This window comes from Cylas formicarius, unplaced genomic scaffold (genome assembly GCF_029955315.1).
Source record: "Cylas formicarius isolate icCylForm1 unplaced genomic scaffold, icCylForm1.1 PGA_scaffold_10__41_contigs__length_53128322, whole genome shotgun sequence".
Classification (NCBI taxonomy): Eukaryota; Metazoa; Arthropoda; class Insecta; order Coleoptera; family Brentidae; genus Cylas; species Cylas formicarius.
The window spans coordinates 45721420-45740507 of NW_026844214.1; the positions used below are offsets into that span (position 1 = coordinate 45721420).

The window sequence follows — 19088 nt, forward strand, 5'->3', positions numbered from 1 at the left end:
AACCGTTAACGTTAATAAATGGCAAAGAAAATAATCTCCATTACTATTTGTCTCACTCTAGACAAAATTTCTTTTAGAAAATATATATTGACTGTCTAATTAGAATCAAGTTAGATTCAGTTTTCTATTTTAAAACACCAATTTCTTAAAGCTGAAGATGAATGTAAACCAGGAGTTTAAATCTAAACTGCCAAACTAATATTGCGGACTGTTATCAGCAAGGACTACGCGAATCTGTTGTAACTCTGGTCATTTATATGAGACCATCAAAATTTGCACTGTAGATTTAGGTTTGACGTAAGATATGTTCTGCAATGCGGCGTGTGTCGACTCCAACTACGAATATTCGCGTCTGTTTTATCTCATTATAACCAGATCGAACCATGAAAATTTGTCTGTTGGACATAGCCTCTGTTTCATATAATATTGTAAACTAGGGACAAGCTTACGATTCTGAAGGTGTGTTGATATAGGAAAAGAGGCAGCTTAGGCTGATTTTTAAACTCTCTCTGAGACAATCCTGCAGAGAGACTTTTTAAAATACTCTTAATCACACATAAAGAAACACCCTGATGTCTACATATACCCGTCATAGAGAACAGTTAATCAAACCAAAACTTAACCTGATGTTTTATGTAAAAGTTCCCTAAATTACGCAGGACTATACTATTATAACCTGCTTCCTCCACACCTAAAAAAAATATTTAAAGCATTCGGAGCAATCAAATGACATGTAATTGTTTTCAAAATAATTATTTTGTTATTTATGCCATATTCTATATGAACAACAAGTGATAAGACAGCGGAGATACGGAGGTGGTCCCAAAATCGATAGTTTGTGATTTCACCCTGTATCTGAAAAACCAAGAGAGTCACGCTAATTTTGTTGACGGCATCTTTAATTTCACAAACATGTAGCATAAACCGCGACTCGCTATCTTTAAAAATAACTGAGATATCTCGTAAAAGTGTCCAAAGTGGGACACCGTACGAACAAAAGAGCTGTCTGGGCCTTGGTAAAGATCTATGGAGGCGTTGTTTGGAAGTGGAATCTCCAATTAATCTCTCCATCAGCTACCACCACTATATAGGTGTAGGTAGCCGATTAAAAGTATTAGGAGATCAATTCATTGAACCCGAGGAACTATCCAAACTCCGCATGGAAGCGAGTGTACTTCCTTCAAGGGTTCTTCAAGGGTAGCGAGTGAAGTTGTGCGGTTATAATGTTAGGACAGGGAGGTAGTGCAAATAGAACAGGTAAATATCCTATAGTTGCAGGGCCTTGCCTATGATGAAAATACAGGCACTTCTGAAGCCAACACCCAAAAAACTCGCTTCTAATCAATAAGAACTTGCAGCGTTTAATTACCAAAATAAATTCATACTTTAGCAATTCGACAGTTTTCAGTCTGGAGCGGTTTTATTTTATCAAAAATTGTCCTCTTAAATTTTTCGGGAAAATGCGTGTTCGGTGTATACATATCGGTGTTTAGACAGAAAATATGGTCAAGTGCAGTTCAGTGCAGTTTAGTGTATGAAATTTAGTGGATTTGCGGAAAGTCTTTTATATAGGAGCTCTATGTGGAGAGTTTACAATTAGTGCCTTAACGGTAAACAGTTTAAAGTATCATTGCAAGTCAACGTTTTTAATAATTTTTACACGGTATATTCAGTTGAACAGCCAGAACGCTAGCCCCCCATAAAGCTGAAATCAATCAATCCTTATCGCGACAATATAATAAATTAAACATAATTTTTTTTGCAATTCAATGATTTTTTATCATTTTCAATTATTTAACCATTGAATAACGAAATGTGGAAGAACGTTTTCCTGGCTGTACTAACGAGTTTCCTATGGGTTTTCCATACGAAATCGGCGGGTAAGAAAAAATAGATGAAAATTTGTGTTTTTTGTTTAAATTTTCGATAGTTTATACGAAATCTTTTATTCAAACATAAGTAGAGAGAACTGCAGTTTAATGTAACTATTTTTTAAATGCACAACCGTATTATATCTATGCGGCTTCTAAGTTTAATACTAAGATTTCAATAAAGTGTTTTAAGTTGAGAATTATAACACTTGTTTCTACAAATAAACTCTACACTCTGAAAATTCTATAGCGTTTTATAAGTCTATAATATTAGTGGATTAATTTCAACTCTCTATCACTCTCTAGTGGTTTCATAGTATTTGAAAGAAACTCGTCACAAACTGAGAAAACGCAGTTGCAGCCTTTGATATATCTTGGCAGTCACCTTATATTTCGACTATCAATGGTCAATCCTCCGTCAATTTTCTTCTTTGGGATGACTTTTCTTAATATAAACTGAATTACTGATAGACTTTATCAATCGAAGTAATATTTTACGATTTGAATGTTTAGGTACGAATTTGTCAAGGAAAGACCGCTTAGAAGAAAAATTCTAGTGACCATATCAATAATTAAGCAATAATTGCCATATCTAATTAAATGAGTTGAAGACAAATTGAACAAGAACTTTATATTTGCAGTTTTGTCGAATACTTTAATATTGCTGTAAACCTCCAAGGATTAAACATAAACACAGTATTAACACAATTGTGACATTCTTAAATTCATATCAAAATTACAGCAAGCAGAGTAGAATCTGAAGGTTAAATGCATCACCTAAAAATATCTAGAATCTAACACATATTGTAATTTCTGAAACAAAAAAAAACTAACATCATTTAATTGAACTGAGGTGGTTTTTACTTGATGAAAATTCATTTATCAAAATAAATAAGAACTAAAAGCCCAGGCTCTCCGCCTCACACGCGGGGCGATCCTCAAGCGAGGCTCTGGCCCTATATGCCTATGCGAGGAGCCCTCTCTGGCTAAGGCGTCCGCTGCCTCATTGCCCCGGACACCGGTGTGACTCGGCACCCAGACCAACGTGACCTTCCTCTCATCAACCACTCTCCTCAGTACCCCTTTACACTCCTTTATCAACAAGGAGCGGGTACGCACTAACTTCAACGTCATAAGTGCAGCCCTACTATCCGAGCAGAAGAAGACCCTCCTGCTTCCGTGGTTGAGCCGAAGCACTTCTCTGGTCGCTATCAATAAAGCGAAAATTTCCGCCTGAAACAAAGTGCAGTACTGTGCATCTTCTTTTTTATGGTGAAGATGACCATCTCCACCTTGCGCGGATTGACAGCCAACTTGTTGTCCAGGCACCATTGTGAGAATCTTACCAATGCCCCGTTCAGGAGTCCCTGCATCCTCCTCACGTCCGTCCCCTGTGTCATTATCACAAGGTCGTCTGCATATGCCTGAGCATAGACCCCGTGGTCTTCACTCAGAATATGCCATATCTCGTTCACCACTAGGCACCACAGAAAGGGGGACAAGACCCCACTCTGTGAACAACCCCGTGATGAACCGATGGAGACCTGCTCCCCACCCAGTCTTGCCTCGACCCTCCGGTCTTTTAGCGGATCCACCTTACAATGGCCGTCCCCACTCCAGTACGCTCCACCGCTCTGTAGATCGAATACAGGGCCGTGTTATTGAAGGCCCCATCGATGTCAGCAAACACGCACACCGACAGCCGTCCCGAGCCCATACCCTCCTCCAACCTGGAAGTCAGATGGTGAAGAGCTGAGCCCACAGACCCGCCACTTCGGTACGCATGCTGAGGTGGCTCTAAAGGGGCCTCCAGCTCCACTCAGTCCCTCAGATACCGGTCCATCAGTCTCTACAGAGTGTTCATATAAAGCTGGTGAGGCAAACGGGTCCGTGTAGTCACTCTTCCCTACCTTGGGAATGAACACTACCCTGCTGTGTCTCCACAGCTCGGACACGTATCCCCTCGCAATGGAGGCCCTGAACAGATCCATCAGCGGGCTGGTCAGGAGACCTCGGTCCCTTTGCGGCAGAGCCGGGAATACTCCATCCCCGCCCGCCGACTTGAAGGGGCCAAAGCTGTCAATAGCCCACCTCAGCCACAATTGTCATGTCAAAATATATAATTTCGTGAAAACCTGAACTTTTAGTTCTTATTTATTTTGACAAAAACATTCACTTTAATTTATAAATACAATAACCAATAAATTTGAAGGTCATAATTTCTTCCGTTTCCAGAATCTGTTGAACTGGATCCGAATGAGTTTGATATTGAAGACATGATTTACTACCGTGGTGGTATTCAAGTAAATTAAACTAATAAGTGACATAATAATAATAACAATAATAACGTTAATTATTTATGGCACAAACATAAAATATAAAAACATATGTATGGTTCCGAAAGTACGATAAAAAACGCCTGTGTATCAGATTCTTTCGCAAATTCTGTTCTACCTACGAAACTACTTAAAATAATAAAACCTAGTTCAAGGTAATAAACTTAAAATAATCAATATAATAATAATAATAATAAATTAATAACAAGAATAATACAATCATTATTATAACAAAAATAGGTTCAAATTACAATAATTTGTAATTAATATATGTCGAACAAAAAAAAAACAATTTCTGGAAGAAGTAAAAACTGTTGAAGTCTAATATTATCTAATAGTGACAGGCGGAAAGGGAGGAGAATGAGTGAAATGAAAGAATGGAAAATGCCTCTGTAGTTGATTATTGAGTTCCAAATAGATCTTTTCTGCACATTTGCTTAAATGTTTTTATTGACCTGTTTTGTCAAAAAAGGTTATCGAATTTATTGGATGGTCAGTGTCATACGAAAAGTACCTTTTTAGAATTTATACTATGCAATCTAAAATATTTTCTTCTGTCATTTTAAGACGGACTTTTCTAATTCGCGCAGGGGCTATATAGATTAAAGCGACTATTTCAGCAGATCTTGATATGCACGAGAATTGGAAATATTTACCCACTGAGGAATGCGGAATGGCCCCTCCAATAGATAGAATCATCGGAGGCGAGGAGGCGAAACTCGGACAATTTCCATGGATGGTTTTAATAGAATTTGAAGACGTATATTGCGGTGGAGGCTTATTAAACCAATATTACGCTATAACTGCCGCTCACTGCACCAATGTCACGCTTGATAAGTAAGTACTAACTGCAATAAATAAGACGTAATACAAAATTACTTTTTACCTTTAACTCTTAAACCTTACAAACATACTCTCCAAAAGCTAATGTAATTGTTATTATAATTTCATGTTCTGATAATTTATCGCTTAAGCAAACTGTTCATTGTATAAAATATATTGACATGTTACCTAAAAAAACATTTAATTATCATTTATTTCTACTTCTATTTTATTTACAATATTTAATATAATATAATAGTGTTCGAAATTAACTACAGATATATTTAACATAAATAAAATTTAGACAAATCAATTTTAGACAGAATTAACGCTGTTCATGAAATTTTAAAAGATACCTAATTAATCAAATTCATTCAAAAATCTTTCCAATAAACGTTAAATTTTAATGGATATCTTAGACTGGAATGTATGACAACTTACTTATGCAATTTTTTTCAGTCTTGTCTAAGCCGATTTCGACAGCGACCTTATCGAAGTCATCAAAGAAATTCAACTATTTGACTGAGAAAAGAATTTGATTGAATTAAGAAGAAAAAGGTACTGTTTGATCCAGAAAGAAAGGTTTTCAGTTGTCATGCAGATTTAGGTACAATAAGTGGCGAAAAGATCGATTTTTACAAAAAGGCCCAGAAAAGAATTTGATTTAAATAAAAAAAAGGTACTGTTTGACCCCGAAATACAAGTTTTAATTTGTAATCTGCAGGTTTCATGTAGATTTGGTTACAATAAGTGGCAAAAAAGCCGATTTTGACAGCCATCTTATCGAAGTAATCAAAGAATGGCCACTATTTGACCAAAGAAAAGAATTTGATTGAATTAAGAAAAAAGGTACTTTTTGACCCCGAAATACAGTTTGATGTAGATTTCGGTACATTAAGTGGCGGTGAAGCAGATTTTGAGGAAAATTTGATTGAAATCAAGAAGTACACTCATTTATTTGATCGATAATTGAATTTGATATCCGGTGTTTTCGGTACAACGATTGACGAAGAAGCCGATTTTGACTGGAATTTGACCGAAATGGGCAAGAAAACTGAACTATTTGACACAGAAAGTGAGGTTTTTCACTGATAGTTGCAGCGTTGCAATCTTCACCTGAATCTGATCGAAATCAAGAATGAAAAACTTCCATTTGACACAGGAAGAGAAGCATCAAACCTGCAGTTATCAACTTGAAACCTCCTATTCTGGATTAAGCAGTACTTTTTCTTATTTATTTTGATCAGATTGCGGTCAAAGTAGGCTCTTCCGAGAAATATTTTAACTAAAACGGCATTACACCCGCAGATATCCACTTAAAACCTCTCATTCTTGTTTATTTCTACTTTTATTTTATTTACAATATTTAATACAATATAATAGTGTTCGAAATTAACTACAGATGTATTTAACATAAAAGAAGCGAAAAAATCAATTTTAGACAGTCTTAACGCTACTCATGAAATTTAGGCAAGCCGTATAATTTTCTGCTCTAAATCTGAAAATTAGACTGGAAAATATGTCAACTTACTTTTGCAATTTTTTCAATATTATTCACAGTCGCTTTATAAAAAGTAGACTAAAACTGTCTTACATATTTTGATATACATTCGCAGATTAATCAGCACTAATTTTTCCCAGAAACTTCCACATATTATTCACAAAGTTTCCGGATTCCTCAGGTTGTTGCCAAATCTAACGTGCTGATGTTTCGTCCGGACCCGAGAAGATGATTCACGATTTCGATTTATCAACAACAGGAGGAATCCAGAAGATTCGTAAATAGTAAATCAGCACTAGACCTGGAAACAAAATCTAAGCTTCTATAGGGTTATTAAAATGACCTTGGCATACCGCAGAGTTCCTAGATCATTGGCTTTACTTACTCTCCTTAAATGAAATTCGAAAGCAAATATTGAAATTTAATTTAGAAAACACCAAGGAAAAATTATATCTATATTACATCGAAGGGAATGGCACTCTGATATTGACGGTACTGATTTAAATGATTTTGAAAAAAAAAATGTTAGTTTAAAGTTTGGCGTAACAATAATTAATTAACAGTGCTGAATTCCCTGCATCGTATTCAAAATTGGTAAAAAAATCCTTAAAAACGTTTGTGCAACAAAATGTATTTATTTATTGATCACATTGGTTTCTATTAAAAAATATATTTTGGTCTTATACAATCTACCACTATCTGTTAGTGTTTTGGAGTAGCTCAATAGATTCTGGAACAATAATAATTGAACTGAGGTGGTTTTTACTTGAAGAAAATCCATTTAACAAAATAAATAAGAAGTAAAAGTTTAGATTTTCACGAAGTTATATATATTCACAAGACAATTGTTTCGAAAACACCGTGTCTTTATGAAATGTAATATTTACAAACCACCTGCTACTATATATACCGAAAAATGACAGTAAAACCTTAATCAATGTTGTTGTGAGAATTTAAGTTTAATAATGGAGAGGTATTTAAATGTAACTGTTCGTTAAGCATATGTTTCATTTTGTTAATGTTTAATTTTATACTTTTTGTGGCTGTATGTAAAATATCAAAGTCGTCACCAAAAATGTGTTTTTCTGTGTTTAAGTGTGCAGCATAATTAGAATATAGACTATTGTTTTCAAACGCTCTTTTATGTTCGTTAATGCCTTTCGTGAAGGATCTATCTGTTTGTCCAATATAAATTTTAGGACATGATCCACATTTCAACCTGTAGACACCTGATTTTTGCGATTTTGGACACTTCGTTTTATTGTTTTGTAAAAATTTTCCTATTGTGTTTTTAGTTCTGAAAGCTATTTTTAAACCACATTTTGACAAATGTTTTGAAACTTTTTCACTGGGTTCTCCTCTGTATGTAATTGTTCGTGTTCTGTATTAGGTTTCGGATAAATAGTTTAGTGTTGTCAGCATTTGTTTTTTATTTATAATTTTATCGATAATGGACGGATTGTAGCCCTTGTTCAGTGCAATTTGTTTAGTGATATTAAGTTTTTTGTTGTAATTTTCTGTTGAGAGTTGCGTATTAAGAAGTGTATAAAAGAGTGAAATGCAGCCATTTTGTGTGGTGATTTGAGCTGTTATGTATGACTCTGTCCGTGCGTAAAAGTTGATGGTAAATGGAAAAATCTAATTGCTTTTGCGTTTTTGTAACAGTTAAGTCAAAAAAATTAATAGAGTTATCCTGTTCAATCTCGATAGTGAATTTTAAACGATTATGTAATGAGTTAATGTAATTTAAAAAAGAATCCAATTGTCTGTCTTTGTTGGACAGACGGTATATATAGTAGCAGGTAGTTTGAAAATATTACGGTGTTGTCGAAACAATTGGCATGTGAATATATATTTTTTGTGAAAATCTGAAGGTTAGTTCTAATTTATTTTGAAAAATAATTATTCCACAAAAAAGGGCATCAATTTCCGGAATTAGCAGCTCAGATTGTTGTAGAGAATATTTTTAAAAATTCAATATGTTTACTCTCTATATCTATTTGTTGATAATGTTCATAAAAACCTCGAAAAAGTGTTTGCTTTTTTCTTAAATAAACACTACTATTCATGGGAAGAATTTTAAGGTGAAAATATAAAATGATTGGTTTTTAATTATTTTATTAGCATGTTGTATGTTAAATTTCAGGCACTAAGTTTTCTATATTGACGATCCCATAATGGACTTGTGCATATATTTTGTATACTTTGTCATTCAGAGAAACTAATAAATGTTAACCTTACCTTATCTTTCACAGTCTTCCACTAAAAGCAATTTTGTGATCGTTGGCTGTCTTCCCTTCCAAAAAAGTAGCACAAATCGCTCATCTAAAAGAACGTTTCGTAGGCCTACTATACTAGGATCTGTTTGTACTTTTTTTTTCTGAACAACAAGACGCGTTCATTCTTTAGTAGAAACAAAAAGCTAAAATACTTGGTAAGTTATCTAATACCAAATCATCGTCGTAGTCTCAAAAGCACCCAGTTAACCGACGCCAAGTGTTTATTTATTGCTAGAAAATCACAATTTTTACAATCAACGTACTCCAACCTTATGCTTGTTGAATTTCCTTGTAGCATAACCGCGACGGTGGGAACTATCTTCAATAAGTATCCATATTGTGGCGAAAAGGGCTGCGTGTCCGACGCGCAAGTCTTATCCATTAATAAAACCTACCTAATGCCTAACGTTGACTTAGCTCTGCTTGAATTTTCAAAACCGGCTGAGTATAACGGTAAGTCAAGCTTAACCCATCTGTTTTTCTTAGACAACTTTTATGGGCTACTGACACATATTTGGTTATGACAATCACCATAAAAATGAGCCCTTGTATTTGCTTATCAGATGCACCGTTCCTAATAAAAATATTTAAATTAACTGTGCAACATTTCGCATATAATTAGTAACATGCGTTTTAATAATGTTCATTAGTTATTAATATTAATTACTGTTTAAAGTTTAAAGTGCTTTTCGAAAAGAATTATTTGCTCGCAAACCCTTGACGTCGTTGGAAAAATTAATTACTGGGAAGGTGTATGAATAATCTGCAAAAGGCCATGAAAATCGTCGTTCTTGTGCATAAAATATTAGCTGTAAATGAAAAACTGTAAAAGATGGAATAATTTGGTTTAAATAGTGTCGCAACCTGTGTCGGGAGCTACAATTTTCATATTATATTCTATCTACTATTATACAGGATGCGCGAGATCTTTGAAAAATATATTATTAGAAATCGCTACTTCTGGTAGAAGTTTTTATATTTATCAAAGGTTGTTGTAATTTTAAAGTTTAGCTAGACGCGAAAGACACTTATACCAGGTGCATCGTGTACCGAATACAACGACCCACCACACGATCTGGAAACCCATAGGAGATACGAAAAAATTTCGTACAAAAGTTTCTTGGACTCTCCTGAAGATTTAAAATATTATAATTTTGTTGGTACAGGGTGTCCCAAAAGTATCCCCTCCGACATCAGCTTTGTTATTTTAAAGGGAACACCCGGTATATATTTTTGGAATTCTTGGTTAAAATAAATGTCACTTTCATAGGAAATTCCTATTCGAATTCTTGATAGTTTAGGATAGATAGGATAGTTTGGATTGCTCCATATAAAATTGTGTTGCTGTGTTGTGAGATGATGCACTGCTCAATCAGTTTGACAGATGCGCGTCAGCTTAGACAGGGTGTCCATATAGGTGGTGCCGTTTTTGGTTAGCGAATTCAATTAAGGCGCTATATTTTTATCCAGATAGGGCAAGGGTGTACAAAATGACATAGGGTTTTGTAAAGTGATTTTTTTTTATTCAAAAAATGATTTTTCTTAACAATAAAGGTAAGAAATGCAAGATCATTTATCCTATACGTCTTTATTTACAGAAAAAAATAATAAAAAAATAACGATACTTATGATGCTTAAATCTGAACCAAAACCTGCAAAAGTTCATTTTACCCACACAGGTGGGTAAAATGACACAACACAAATGGGTAAAATGACAGTGTTTTTTAAAATGGTGCAACTTAAACGTCTGTACAAATTTCATAAACAAAAACTTTGGTCTTTTTGTCCACACCTGCGCATTCAGCATGTTTTTACGGGCGAATTTTAAGGCAGGAGGAATGTAACTGCCCTTAGTGCACATGCAGCAAACTAAAGTAACATGCGATCCTTTTTCGCCACTAGTAATGGCACTAACTTGCTTCCCGCCAGATGTTGCAAACACTTTTTGAGGACGCTGAACTGTAAAAAGAGCCGATTCGTCAACATTATATATCCTCATAAGCTCTATGTTTTCCTTCTTGATAATATCTTTTAGAAGAGCGAAGAACTGGGCAACTTGGGTTTTATTAAAAGCTTGTGCACTTGCCGCGGATGTTGCCTCTGGCTTACGTAAGGGAATGTCAGGATTTCTTCTTCTAAACCCTCGTAACCAGTCTTTGTCTGCGCTCTTCTTTTGATTATTAAAGTTGTGCTGAAACCCATTTTTAACAGCTAATTGATAAGCCAGCTCTAAAACCTCCTTTCTTCTTAACCCAAAAAATCTAGATTCCATTAACTTTAGATGTTCTACTAACTCCCGTTCTTCATGCTCCGGAAAAACTGATTTAAATCGCCCAAGCCGTTTTTCTCCTGATTTTGATGCTCTGAGCCATCCCATTTCATTGTTAGCAACAGCTTCTATAGCTTTTTCCATCGAAGCTGAGGACCATGACTGCCTCTCGGTCGGGCAAAACGACTTACTATATCATTTTAGCCACCTGTAGATTATCATTTCACCCGACTACTTCACAATGTATAAAACAGATTTTTTTTGGGTAAACAAATTAAATATTTTAAGTCTATAAAAGGGCAGACATTAATAAAACAATTTAAATAAACCAACCTAATTTGCGAACTGTAATGATAACAAAACGCCACTAATCTGCTTTGTTTAAAAAACTTTTCCTGGCGAAAAATAAATTGAGGTTAACGATCCGTCTCTTGACCTGTTAATCGGCGACTAAACGTTCGCAATAAGTCGGAAAACACTGCTATGTCATTTGACCCTACTATTTCAATTTGTACACCCTTGCCCTATCAATTCTAGGATAAAAAATAAGTTTAGTTGGTAATTTATATTATATTTAAATTTTGCTTACTTTTTGAGATATTGACATTTAAGATAACACCCGTATAAAATCTTGTTGAATTTCAAGCTGCCCACATTAGGTCACTTGTTGGCAATATTAGGTATTTTTTAAATGGCAAACACATGATCTTACTTCTTTTAAAGATACAATACTCCAGATATACGAATAAAACTTATTGCTAATAGTACAGATTTAATAAAACTTCAGAATTCATTTTCAAAGAAATATTTAATAATTGAATTATCTAGCTTCATTGAAAATACCTAATAACAAAAACAAATAATTAAAGTTTATTGGCTAACTAACCAAGGTAACAAATTTGAATAAATAAATTTATAAAAAAAAGTCAACTAAAATGTGTTAGTGAATTGGGTCCATAAAGTATAGTTAAAAATGTTCCTCTCAATATCACAATGTTTAAAAACGTAGTTGGCTATGACATCACAATTTTTTTAAGCATTAAGGTATAAACAAACTTCTAGATTTCTGTAGTAGTTGTTTTTCATATTTCTATTTAAAAAGTTCATAGTTGTGAAGTTTTTTGTTAGTATATATTTTATTTGTATTTTAAATAAGACAGTTTTTTGGTTAACCTATAAACTTTGATTATTTATTTGTGTTTTAGGTATTTTCAATAATTGATCTGAGGTGGCTTTTACTTGATGATAATCCATTTATCAAAATAAATAAGAACTAAAAGTTCAGATTTTCACGAAATTATATATTTTGACATGACAATTGTTTCGACAACAACGTGTCTTTATCAAATATATATTGACATTTGTGAAAATCTGAACTTTTAGTTCTTATTTATTTTGATATTTTGAATCAAGCTAGATAATTTGCCATTAAATGTTTCCTTAAATATGAATTCTAAAGTTTAGTTAAATCTGCTAAAGTGTGAAAATCGTTTTTTCCCAAAATCTCCAAGTATTAATGGACACCCTGTATTGTTAGCAATAGGTTTTATTCGTATACCTGGAGTACCACATATGTAAAAGAAGTAGTATCGGGTCTTTGCTATTTAAAAAATACCTAGTATTGCCAACATGTGACCTAATGTGGGCAGCTTTAAAATTAACAAGAATTTAAACGGATGTTATCTTAAACCTCGAATATCTCAAAAAGTAAGCAAAGTCAAGCTCTAAAGAAGCCAACAGGATGATTGGCAATTTCGACTCAGCAAAAACCAACGCATGAGGAATTTTAAAAAAATAAATTTAAGATAAATTACAAACTTACCTTGTTTTTTAACCTAGAATGGATATCTGAATAAAAATATTATGAGATTTTTTGTTAATTAAATTCGACAAAACGGCCCCACCTATTTGGGACAGCCTGTATAAGCTGAGGCGCGTCTGTGCGCATCTTCTCCTTAGTCTATGGTTAAATTTTAATACCTGAATCAGTAGCGTCATAACACAATTTTATATGGGGCAATCAAAATATGAAAAAAAAGAATCTCAACTATGCAAAATTCGAATAGGCATTTCTTAAAAAAGTGACCTTTATTTTATTCAAGGATTCCAAAAATATGGATATATTCAGGGTGGTTTAAAATATCAAAGTTGATGTCGGAGGGGACAGTTTTGGGGCACCCTATATCAATAATATTATAATATGTTAAATCGTCAGGAGAGTCCAAGAAACTTTTATACGAAATTTTTTCGTATCTCCTATTGATTTCCAGATTGTATAGTGCATCGTTTTATTTGGCTCGCGGTGTAGATGCTCAACAGCACTGTGATTGATTAGCAAAAATTAGGTCGCTTTTATAGGGATATGTTAGGAATTTGACAGTGTGTAGATTCACTTTTTTAATTACAGATAACGTCCGTCCCGTCTGCTTGCCTCGTGGAGATATCGTGGACCATCCGGAAAAGTATATATCGGCAGGCGAGCATTTTGTGACGGTAGCCGGATGGGGTTCCATAAATAATAGATTAAATACTTACGTACCAGAACTTATGTTTGCGGAACTTGCTGTTGTTACAACTGATGATTGCCCAGGTTGCTGCGGCCCAGATAAATTACAAATATGCGCCGGAGGTACGTTTGTTGAAAATACGGGAATTCGGCTCTTGCCATTAGGATCTTGGAAACAGAAAACATTTTGCTTATTAAAGTAAAGTATGGCGGAAAAGTAAGCAAATTTTACAATAGCCAAAGACCCCTAGATTGTTGTTGCTTGATTATTTTGTTTATCGATATATTCTCACTGACATTATTTACATACTATTCTTTAGTGTTCAAACAGTGTATGAGTATAATTCCAAGTCTGTTCATAGATATAAAAAAGTGACTAACTGATACTAATTAAGGAAAGACCCGGGCAAGCTGTAAGAATGAAATATGTTTTGTTAGGAAAGATACTAAATACTATTTATTGATTTATATATGTATTTATGTTTAAATCTAAAATAAAATTACAAATTATTTTTATTAGCTACTTAAATTACTTCAAATTATTCACATAATATATCATTACCACTATCGCTATCATTGCCTGTTCTAATTGTTATTTGTTCTATATTATTTGCAATATGGATATACGATTGTTCTGCTTTTCTAAGGACATTGGAATTAACACGAGGAACAATATTGTTACGACGCCTTAAAACTGTATGCTCTAGATTGTTGCTTTTGTGTCACATGAGGAAGGGCTTCTAATCAACTGTCTACTGTGATAACTTGCATTATCCATTACAATGACGCTATTAGGAGGAATGTTTGGAACTACATTGTTTTCAAACCAACTTTCAAATAAATCAGCGGTTGTGTCTTCATAGTAATCCAGAGAAGAATCTTTAATATTTTTCGCAGACAGAGAAAGTCCATTTGGAATCCAATCATCTTTAGAGGCAACATGCAAAATAGTTATTCTTTTACCTCTTTTTGATGGCGCGTTTGTTTTGCACTTATCAGTTGAATCAACCCAACCCTTTTCCGGGGTATCATAAGTGTCGAACCAGGTTTCATCCAAGTAAATAATTTGCCTTTGTTGTTCTCTGTAAATCCTAATTTTTTCTAGATATTCCAGTCGCAATTTCCGAATTTTAAAAGATTCAATTAAAACTTGCCTTTTGTCAATTTTGTTGTTAAAAACTTCGGTTTCTATATGTTGAGGACATTGTTACGACGAATGGCAGATTTCAGTTGGTGCCAAACATGTTCAATGGGATTAAATATATATAAGATGTTTTAATTCTGGCTCTAGTCATTCGGATTGAGATAGTTTTACGGATCTGTAAACAAGAGAGATGATAACTGATGATTTTTGGGTCTGATAGTGATGTGACAATGCATTGAGGTAACGGTCTAGATTGAGTGAAGGGAGTTGAAATGCACATTCGCGGTGGCTTTTTCGAATATGAAGGTGGAAACGTAACCTAAACACTCGATAGTTTGATTTGAACTAACAAGGAATGAAATCTAAAATAATACTAGTAATAAAGAGAATCAATTAGAGATTGTGAATATGTTACCATCATCCATTATAGAAAAGCACTGGTTGTTCATATTTATTATTGTGTTAAATAGGCCAACCCGGTTTGTAAATCTTCGGGACTCCGTAGAAATGACGAATTTCGAACCATGAAAGAGGGGATGGATTCTAACATAGAAGCTTCAATAGTAGACTTAAGATTGCGTTTTTCGTTAAGATAAAATCAGATTTACCACTTGTCAAATACCTCTTAACGTCTTCGATCAATTAAAGGCAAAAGAACATAAACGAGCCTGATGATTACAATAAATTAATTCATCGACAGTTGTAGAACATAGTCATGAAACCGAATATCAAATCGGGACCTGTGCAGCTACTTAGTCATTTCCCTTATTTCATCACACGTGCGTTTCCTCCACTGAGTTGTTACTAGTTCTTCATATTTTGATTAGAAATTTATTCGAAGAGTGATGGTCCCTGCCTCGCACCGAAGCAGGACCATTGAATCACATTGAATTTTATAATGTTCAGTTTTACTTTTCTTGGTCTTTGCAAGTAAGTAAATTGCTCAGGCCAGCAACGACATTGTTTCCGCCATGAATATAGCGTGTACTTGAATTCATTTACTCTTTCGAATGACCCATTATCTGTTGTTAGGTTTGTGTCCTTGTGTGTCTCTTTTCGACCTAATTTCATGTATTCAGTTTACTCTTTATTTACATTCAGATTTATTTTCTTTCTTCTCTCTTCTATTGCTCTCTTCTAAAGCAAATCGTCTGCGTATGCTGAAGCCTTAAATTTCTTGCCCATTTCTACACCTTTATTTATATCATCAAGTCCTCTTATCCCATATTCTAGAGCTAGAAAAAGTCAGCCTCTCGAAGACCAGTATTGACGTTGCTCCTATAAATAACGAGTTTATTTTCTACCAGAAAAAAATTCAACAGTCCATAGAAATCTCCGTATTGTTTGCCGAATTTTGTCTTTGACGGATCAAAAAAGTTGAGAGATATTTGGACAAGCAGTAAATTTGGTTTTAACGTTATATTTGATTAAACTAGTGAAATTACTCCGTTATCCCCAATTTCCCATGTCAAAACCTCGTCTGCTTATTAAATTCACCGTAAATCTAGCTTTGCTTTACTTCAATACAGGATTCATCATACCCGTAAAGAAATAGACCAAATCAATAAGATTCTTTTATATCAACATCTTTTATCCTCTCCCCATCCGAGTTCGATACCCTGACAAAGTTGAAAATCTTCGTTTATCTTATACCCAGAGCAACATGAAAAATTTCGAAAAACTAACGTCAATATAAGGAAAACCATCAAACTTTTCTGTGGTGAATATATCATCGCACCAATAGTCAGAGACAGAAGAATTAGTTTTCGCAAAAGGTTCCAACTAAGAGGAAATCAACAACTAATGAAATTCGATTTGGTGTTCATGAACACAACTGACTATCATGAAAAAATTCAATATATTCTTACAGACGAATAGTATAATCAATTTGAAAAGATTCTATGGACTGAAACCTTAACTCAGAATCTGGAAAAAAACCGGTCACCCCTCGTGACTCTAAAATTCCTCGTCTCTAAGGACTTCCTAAGATTTATAAACCAGGATTACCCCTTCGATCTATTGTCAGCAACGCTGGTTTTATAACACGTTTTCTAGAAAAATAATTAGCTTCTTATTATAACCCTTTTCCAAGAAAACTAACAGTTTAGTAATTAATTTTCTTTCATTTACCTGAACTATCCAAAAGTCATTTCATTAGATCCAAACAATAGTCTGTTCAGTTTTGAGGTCGAATGGTTCTTTACTAAAGTCCGTATTCTTGAAACTTTCAACATTATTTCATATATATTAAAATCCAAGAATTCATAACCAAACCTTCTCATGTTGATTAAACAATATTTGTCTGGAACACATATTTTTTTTACAGTCAAATTTATGAACAAACATCGGGAACAGGTATTGGTTTTTTATTATTACCAATCATTGCGAATATATTTATTACAAGCCTTTGAGAAAAAAGCCCTCGACACCATCCATCAAAAACCAAAATTATGGAAACGCTACCCTGATGATACTGTTATTTGGACTCAAAGATTGAAGCGCCCCTCCTAAACTTTCTTAGCAATTTGAATTAGAAGCAAATAACAATCTCCAATTCTTAGATATTCTTATTAATTGAAAATCAAACCTAATTTTGGACCTTTCTGTTTACATTTTCTTCGACACCAGAAAATCTCCGAGCACACAAAACATGTCTAATGCTTCTGTCTCACAAAAATAATTAAAAGATATGTTCCAGATGTGTACCAACAAAACAAAAAGCATATCGAAGATCGTATGTACATAGCTCGTCCAATTACAAAGGTCACCTTATTTTTTGAACCCGCCTCGTATTTAGCGTTCCACCACAACCTTCCAAGGATAATTCGCCCGACAACCACCCCATACTGTTGTAATACCTTACATTCAAAACATCACGGCCCACATATTAAAGGTTCTTAGGAAATATAACGTTTAAACCAGATCAATCTCCCAACATCTTTGATCAATCAAAGTCAATATTGGAGAGACAGGACAAAAAATATCAACTAGTCTCAAAGGACATGAAACCGCCTTAAGACTACGACAAATAAACTCATCAGCAGTTGCCGAACATTATCATGAAACCGGACATAAAATCTTATTCGATAATCTTAACAGCGTTTAAGGTCTTCCACCTTTCATCCGATACAATGTTCCTGTCTCTCCTTTAGCTCCGCTCCTCTCAAACATTTACAGAGCAGAATGCGGGCCAGCGTCGTATTACAGTAGTCTGCAGAAGTATCTCAGTGAAGCTCTGAAGAAGTTAACAGGAGCTTGAGGACACATCAACAAGGATGAAACCAGACGATTTGTAAATCTATGAGTTATTATTTATTTATAAAACGAAGGGGTCATAGGTCAATAGAGTTACTTACATACAAAATAATCTTTCACAATACATACAACAGAATTGTCGCCGTAAAGAGCAGTCAGAGAACAATAGTCGATTGCAAAATTACACATGCTACCCATTAACAAACCATTTATCTTTAAAAAACCCCAAGGATGTACAAGAATTGCGAAATACAAAAAAATAATACAAAGAATCTTTTGTACATTTATCTGTCACAACTATTAAGTTATCAACAGTCTCAATCTAAATAAAATTTGTCTCACAAAAGCGATATTCTAGTTTTTCTGCAGCTGCAATATATGGATGTCAATTTCCATTAATACGCCCTTTTTTCAGGGAATAAAACATTCGTTTGTTACGGAGATTCCGGATCGGCAGCGGTGCAATTACAGAAGTTAGACAAAGGCCCCCCCAGGTATTTTATATTGGGGGTCACATCTGCTGGAAGCGCAAATAGGACGTGCGAAGAAACGGTTGGCCTCTTCATAAACGTCGTTTTTACTTTAGAATGGATACTGGATCATGTCAATAAAAAGTAATAAAGAAACGAATTTAATCTAATCAACAAAAGTGTTTTTTTTTTCAAAGAAACTATCACAGTCTGTCGTACGTATGTAACTTCTGGATTTTTCCTGCATCGGATATTGACTCCGTCTTGCAGACGTTTCGTCAAACGTGCTGTTGACTTGACTTGACTTGACTTGTTCAGAGTGCAGTCTAAAACTCAGGGTCCATTGCTCTGCACATAAACAGTGAAAATAAATCTAAATGTGTGTGGCAAATTGTTGGGAAGCGTAATGATTAAAATTCAAATCACTCAAATCAAACGGGAGATTCCCGGCGATCCTGGTACCATCTGTTCTAATTTTGACAGGTTTATCACTGAGAGGGATCAGAGTTTTCTAAGAAATCAGACAAACACGAAGTTTTTTTGTTCTCTTCAGCAATAACAAACTCTTCTTTTTATCACCTTCAACACCACAGGACATTTTAAAAAATATTTCAAAACTAAAGAACAAGAAAATG

The 19088-nt window shown here is 34.3% G+C and overlaps 1 protein-coding gene across 1 annotated transcript; it reads left to right on the forward strand.

Annotated features, from left to right (window-relative positions):
- The first annotated feature begins 1813 nt into the window (after positions 1–1813).
- Positions 1814–18601, forward strand: LOC132702838 (chymotrypsinogen B-like). The gene is made up of 5 exons (XM_060671696.1): positions 1814–1880; positions 4828–5044; positions 9105–9262; positions 13486–13707; positions 18399–18601. The coding sequence occupies exons 1-5, from the start codon at positions 1814–1816 to the stop codon at positions 18599–18601; spliced, it is 867 nt and encodes a 288-aa protein (XP_060527679.1).
- The last annotated feature ends 487 nt before the right edge of the window (positions 18602–19088 follow it).

What these genes read in the sequence shown, in the direction of transcription:
- LOC132702838 (XM_060671696.1), top strand. Translation starts at nt 1,814, where the DNA reads ATGTGGAAGAACGTTTTCCTGGCTGTACTAACGAGTTTCCTATGGGTT. An exon ending in TTTCCATACGAAATCGGCGG is followed by an intron (nt 1,881 to 4,827) that starts GTAAGAAAAAAT and finishes CGACTATTTCAG; the next exon opens with CAGATCTTGATATGCACGAG. An exon ending in ATTACAAATATGCGCCGGAG is followed by an intron (nt 13,708 to 18,398) that starts GTACGTTTGTTG and finishes CCCTTTTTTCAG; the next exon opens with GGAATAAAACATTCGTTTGT.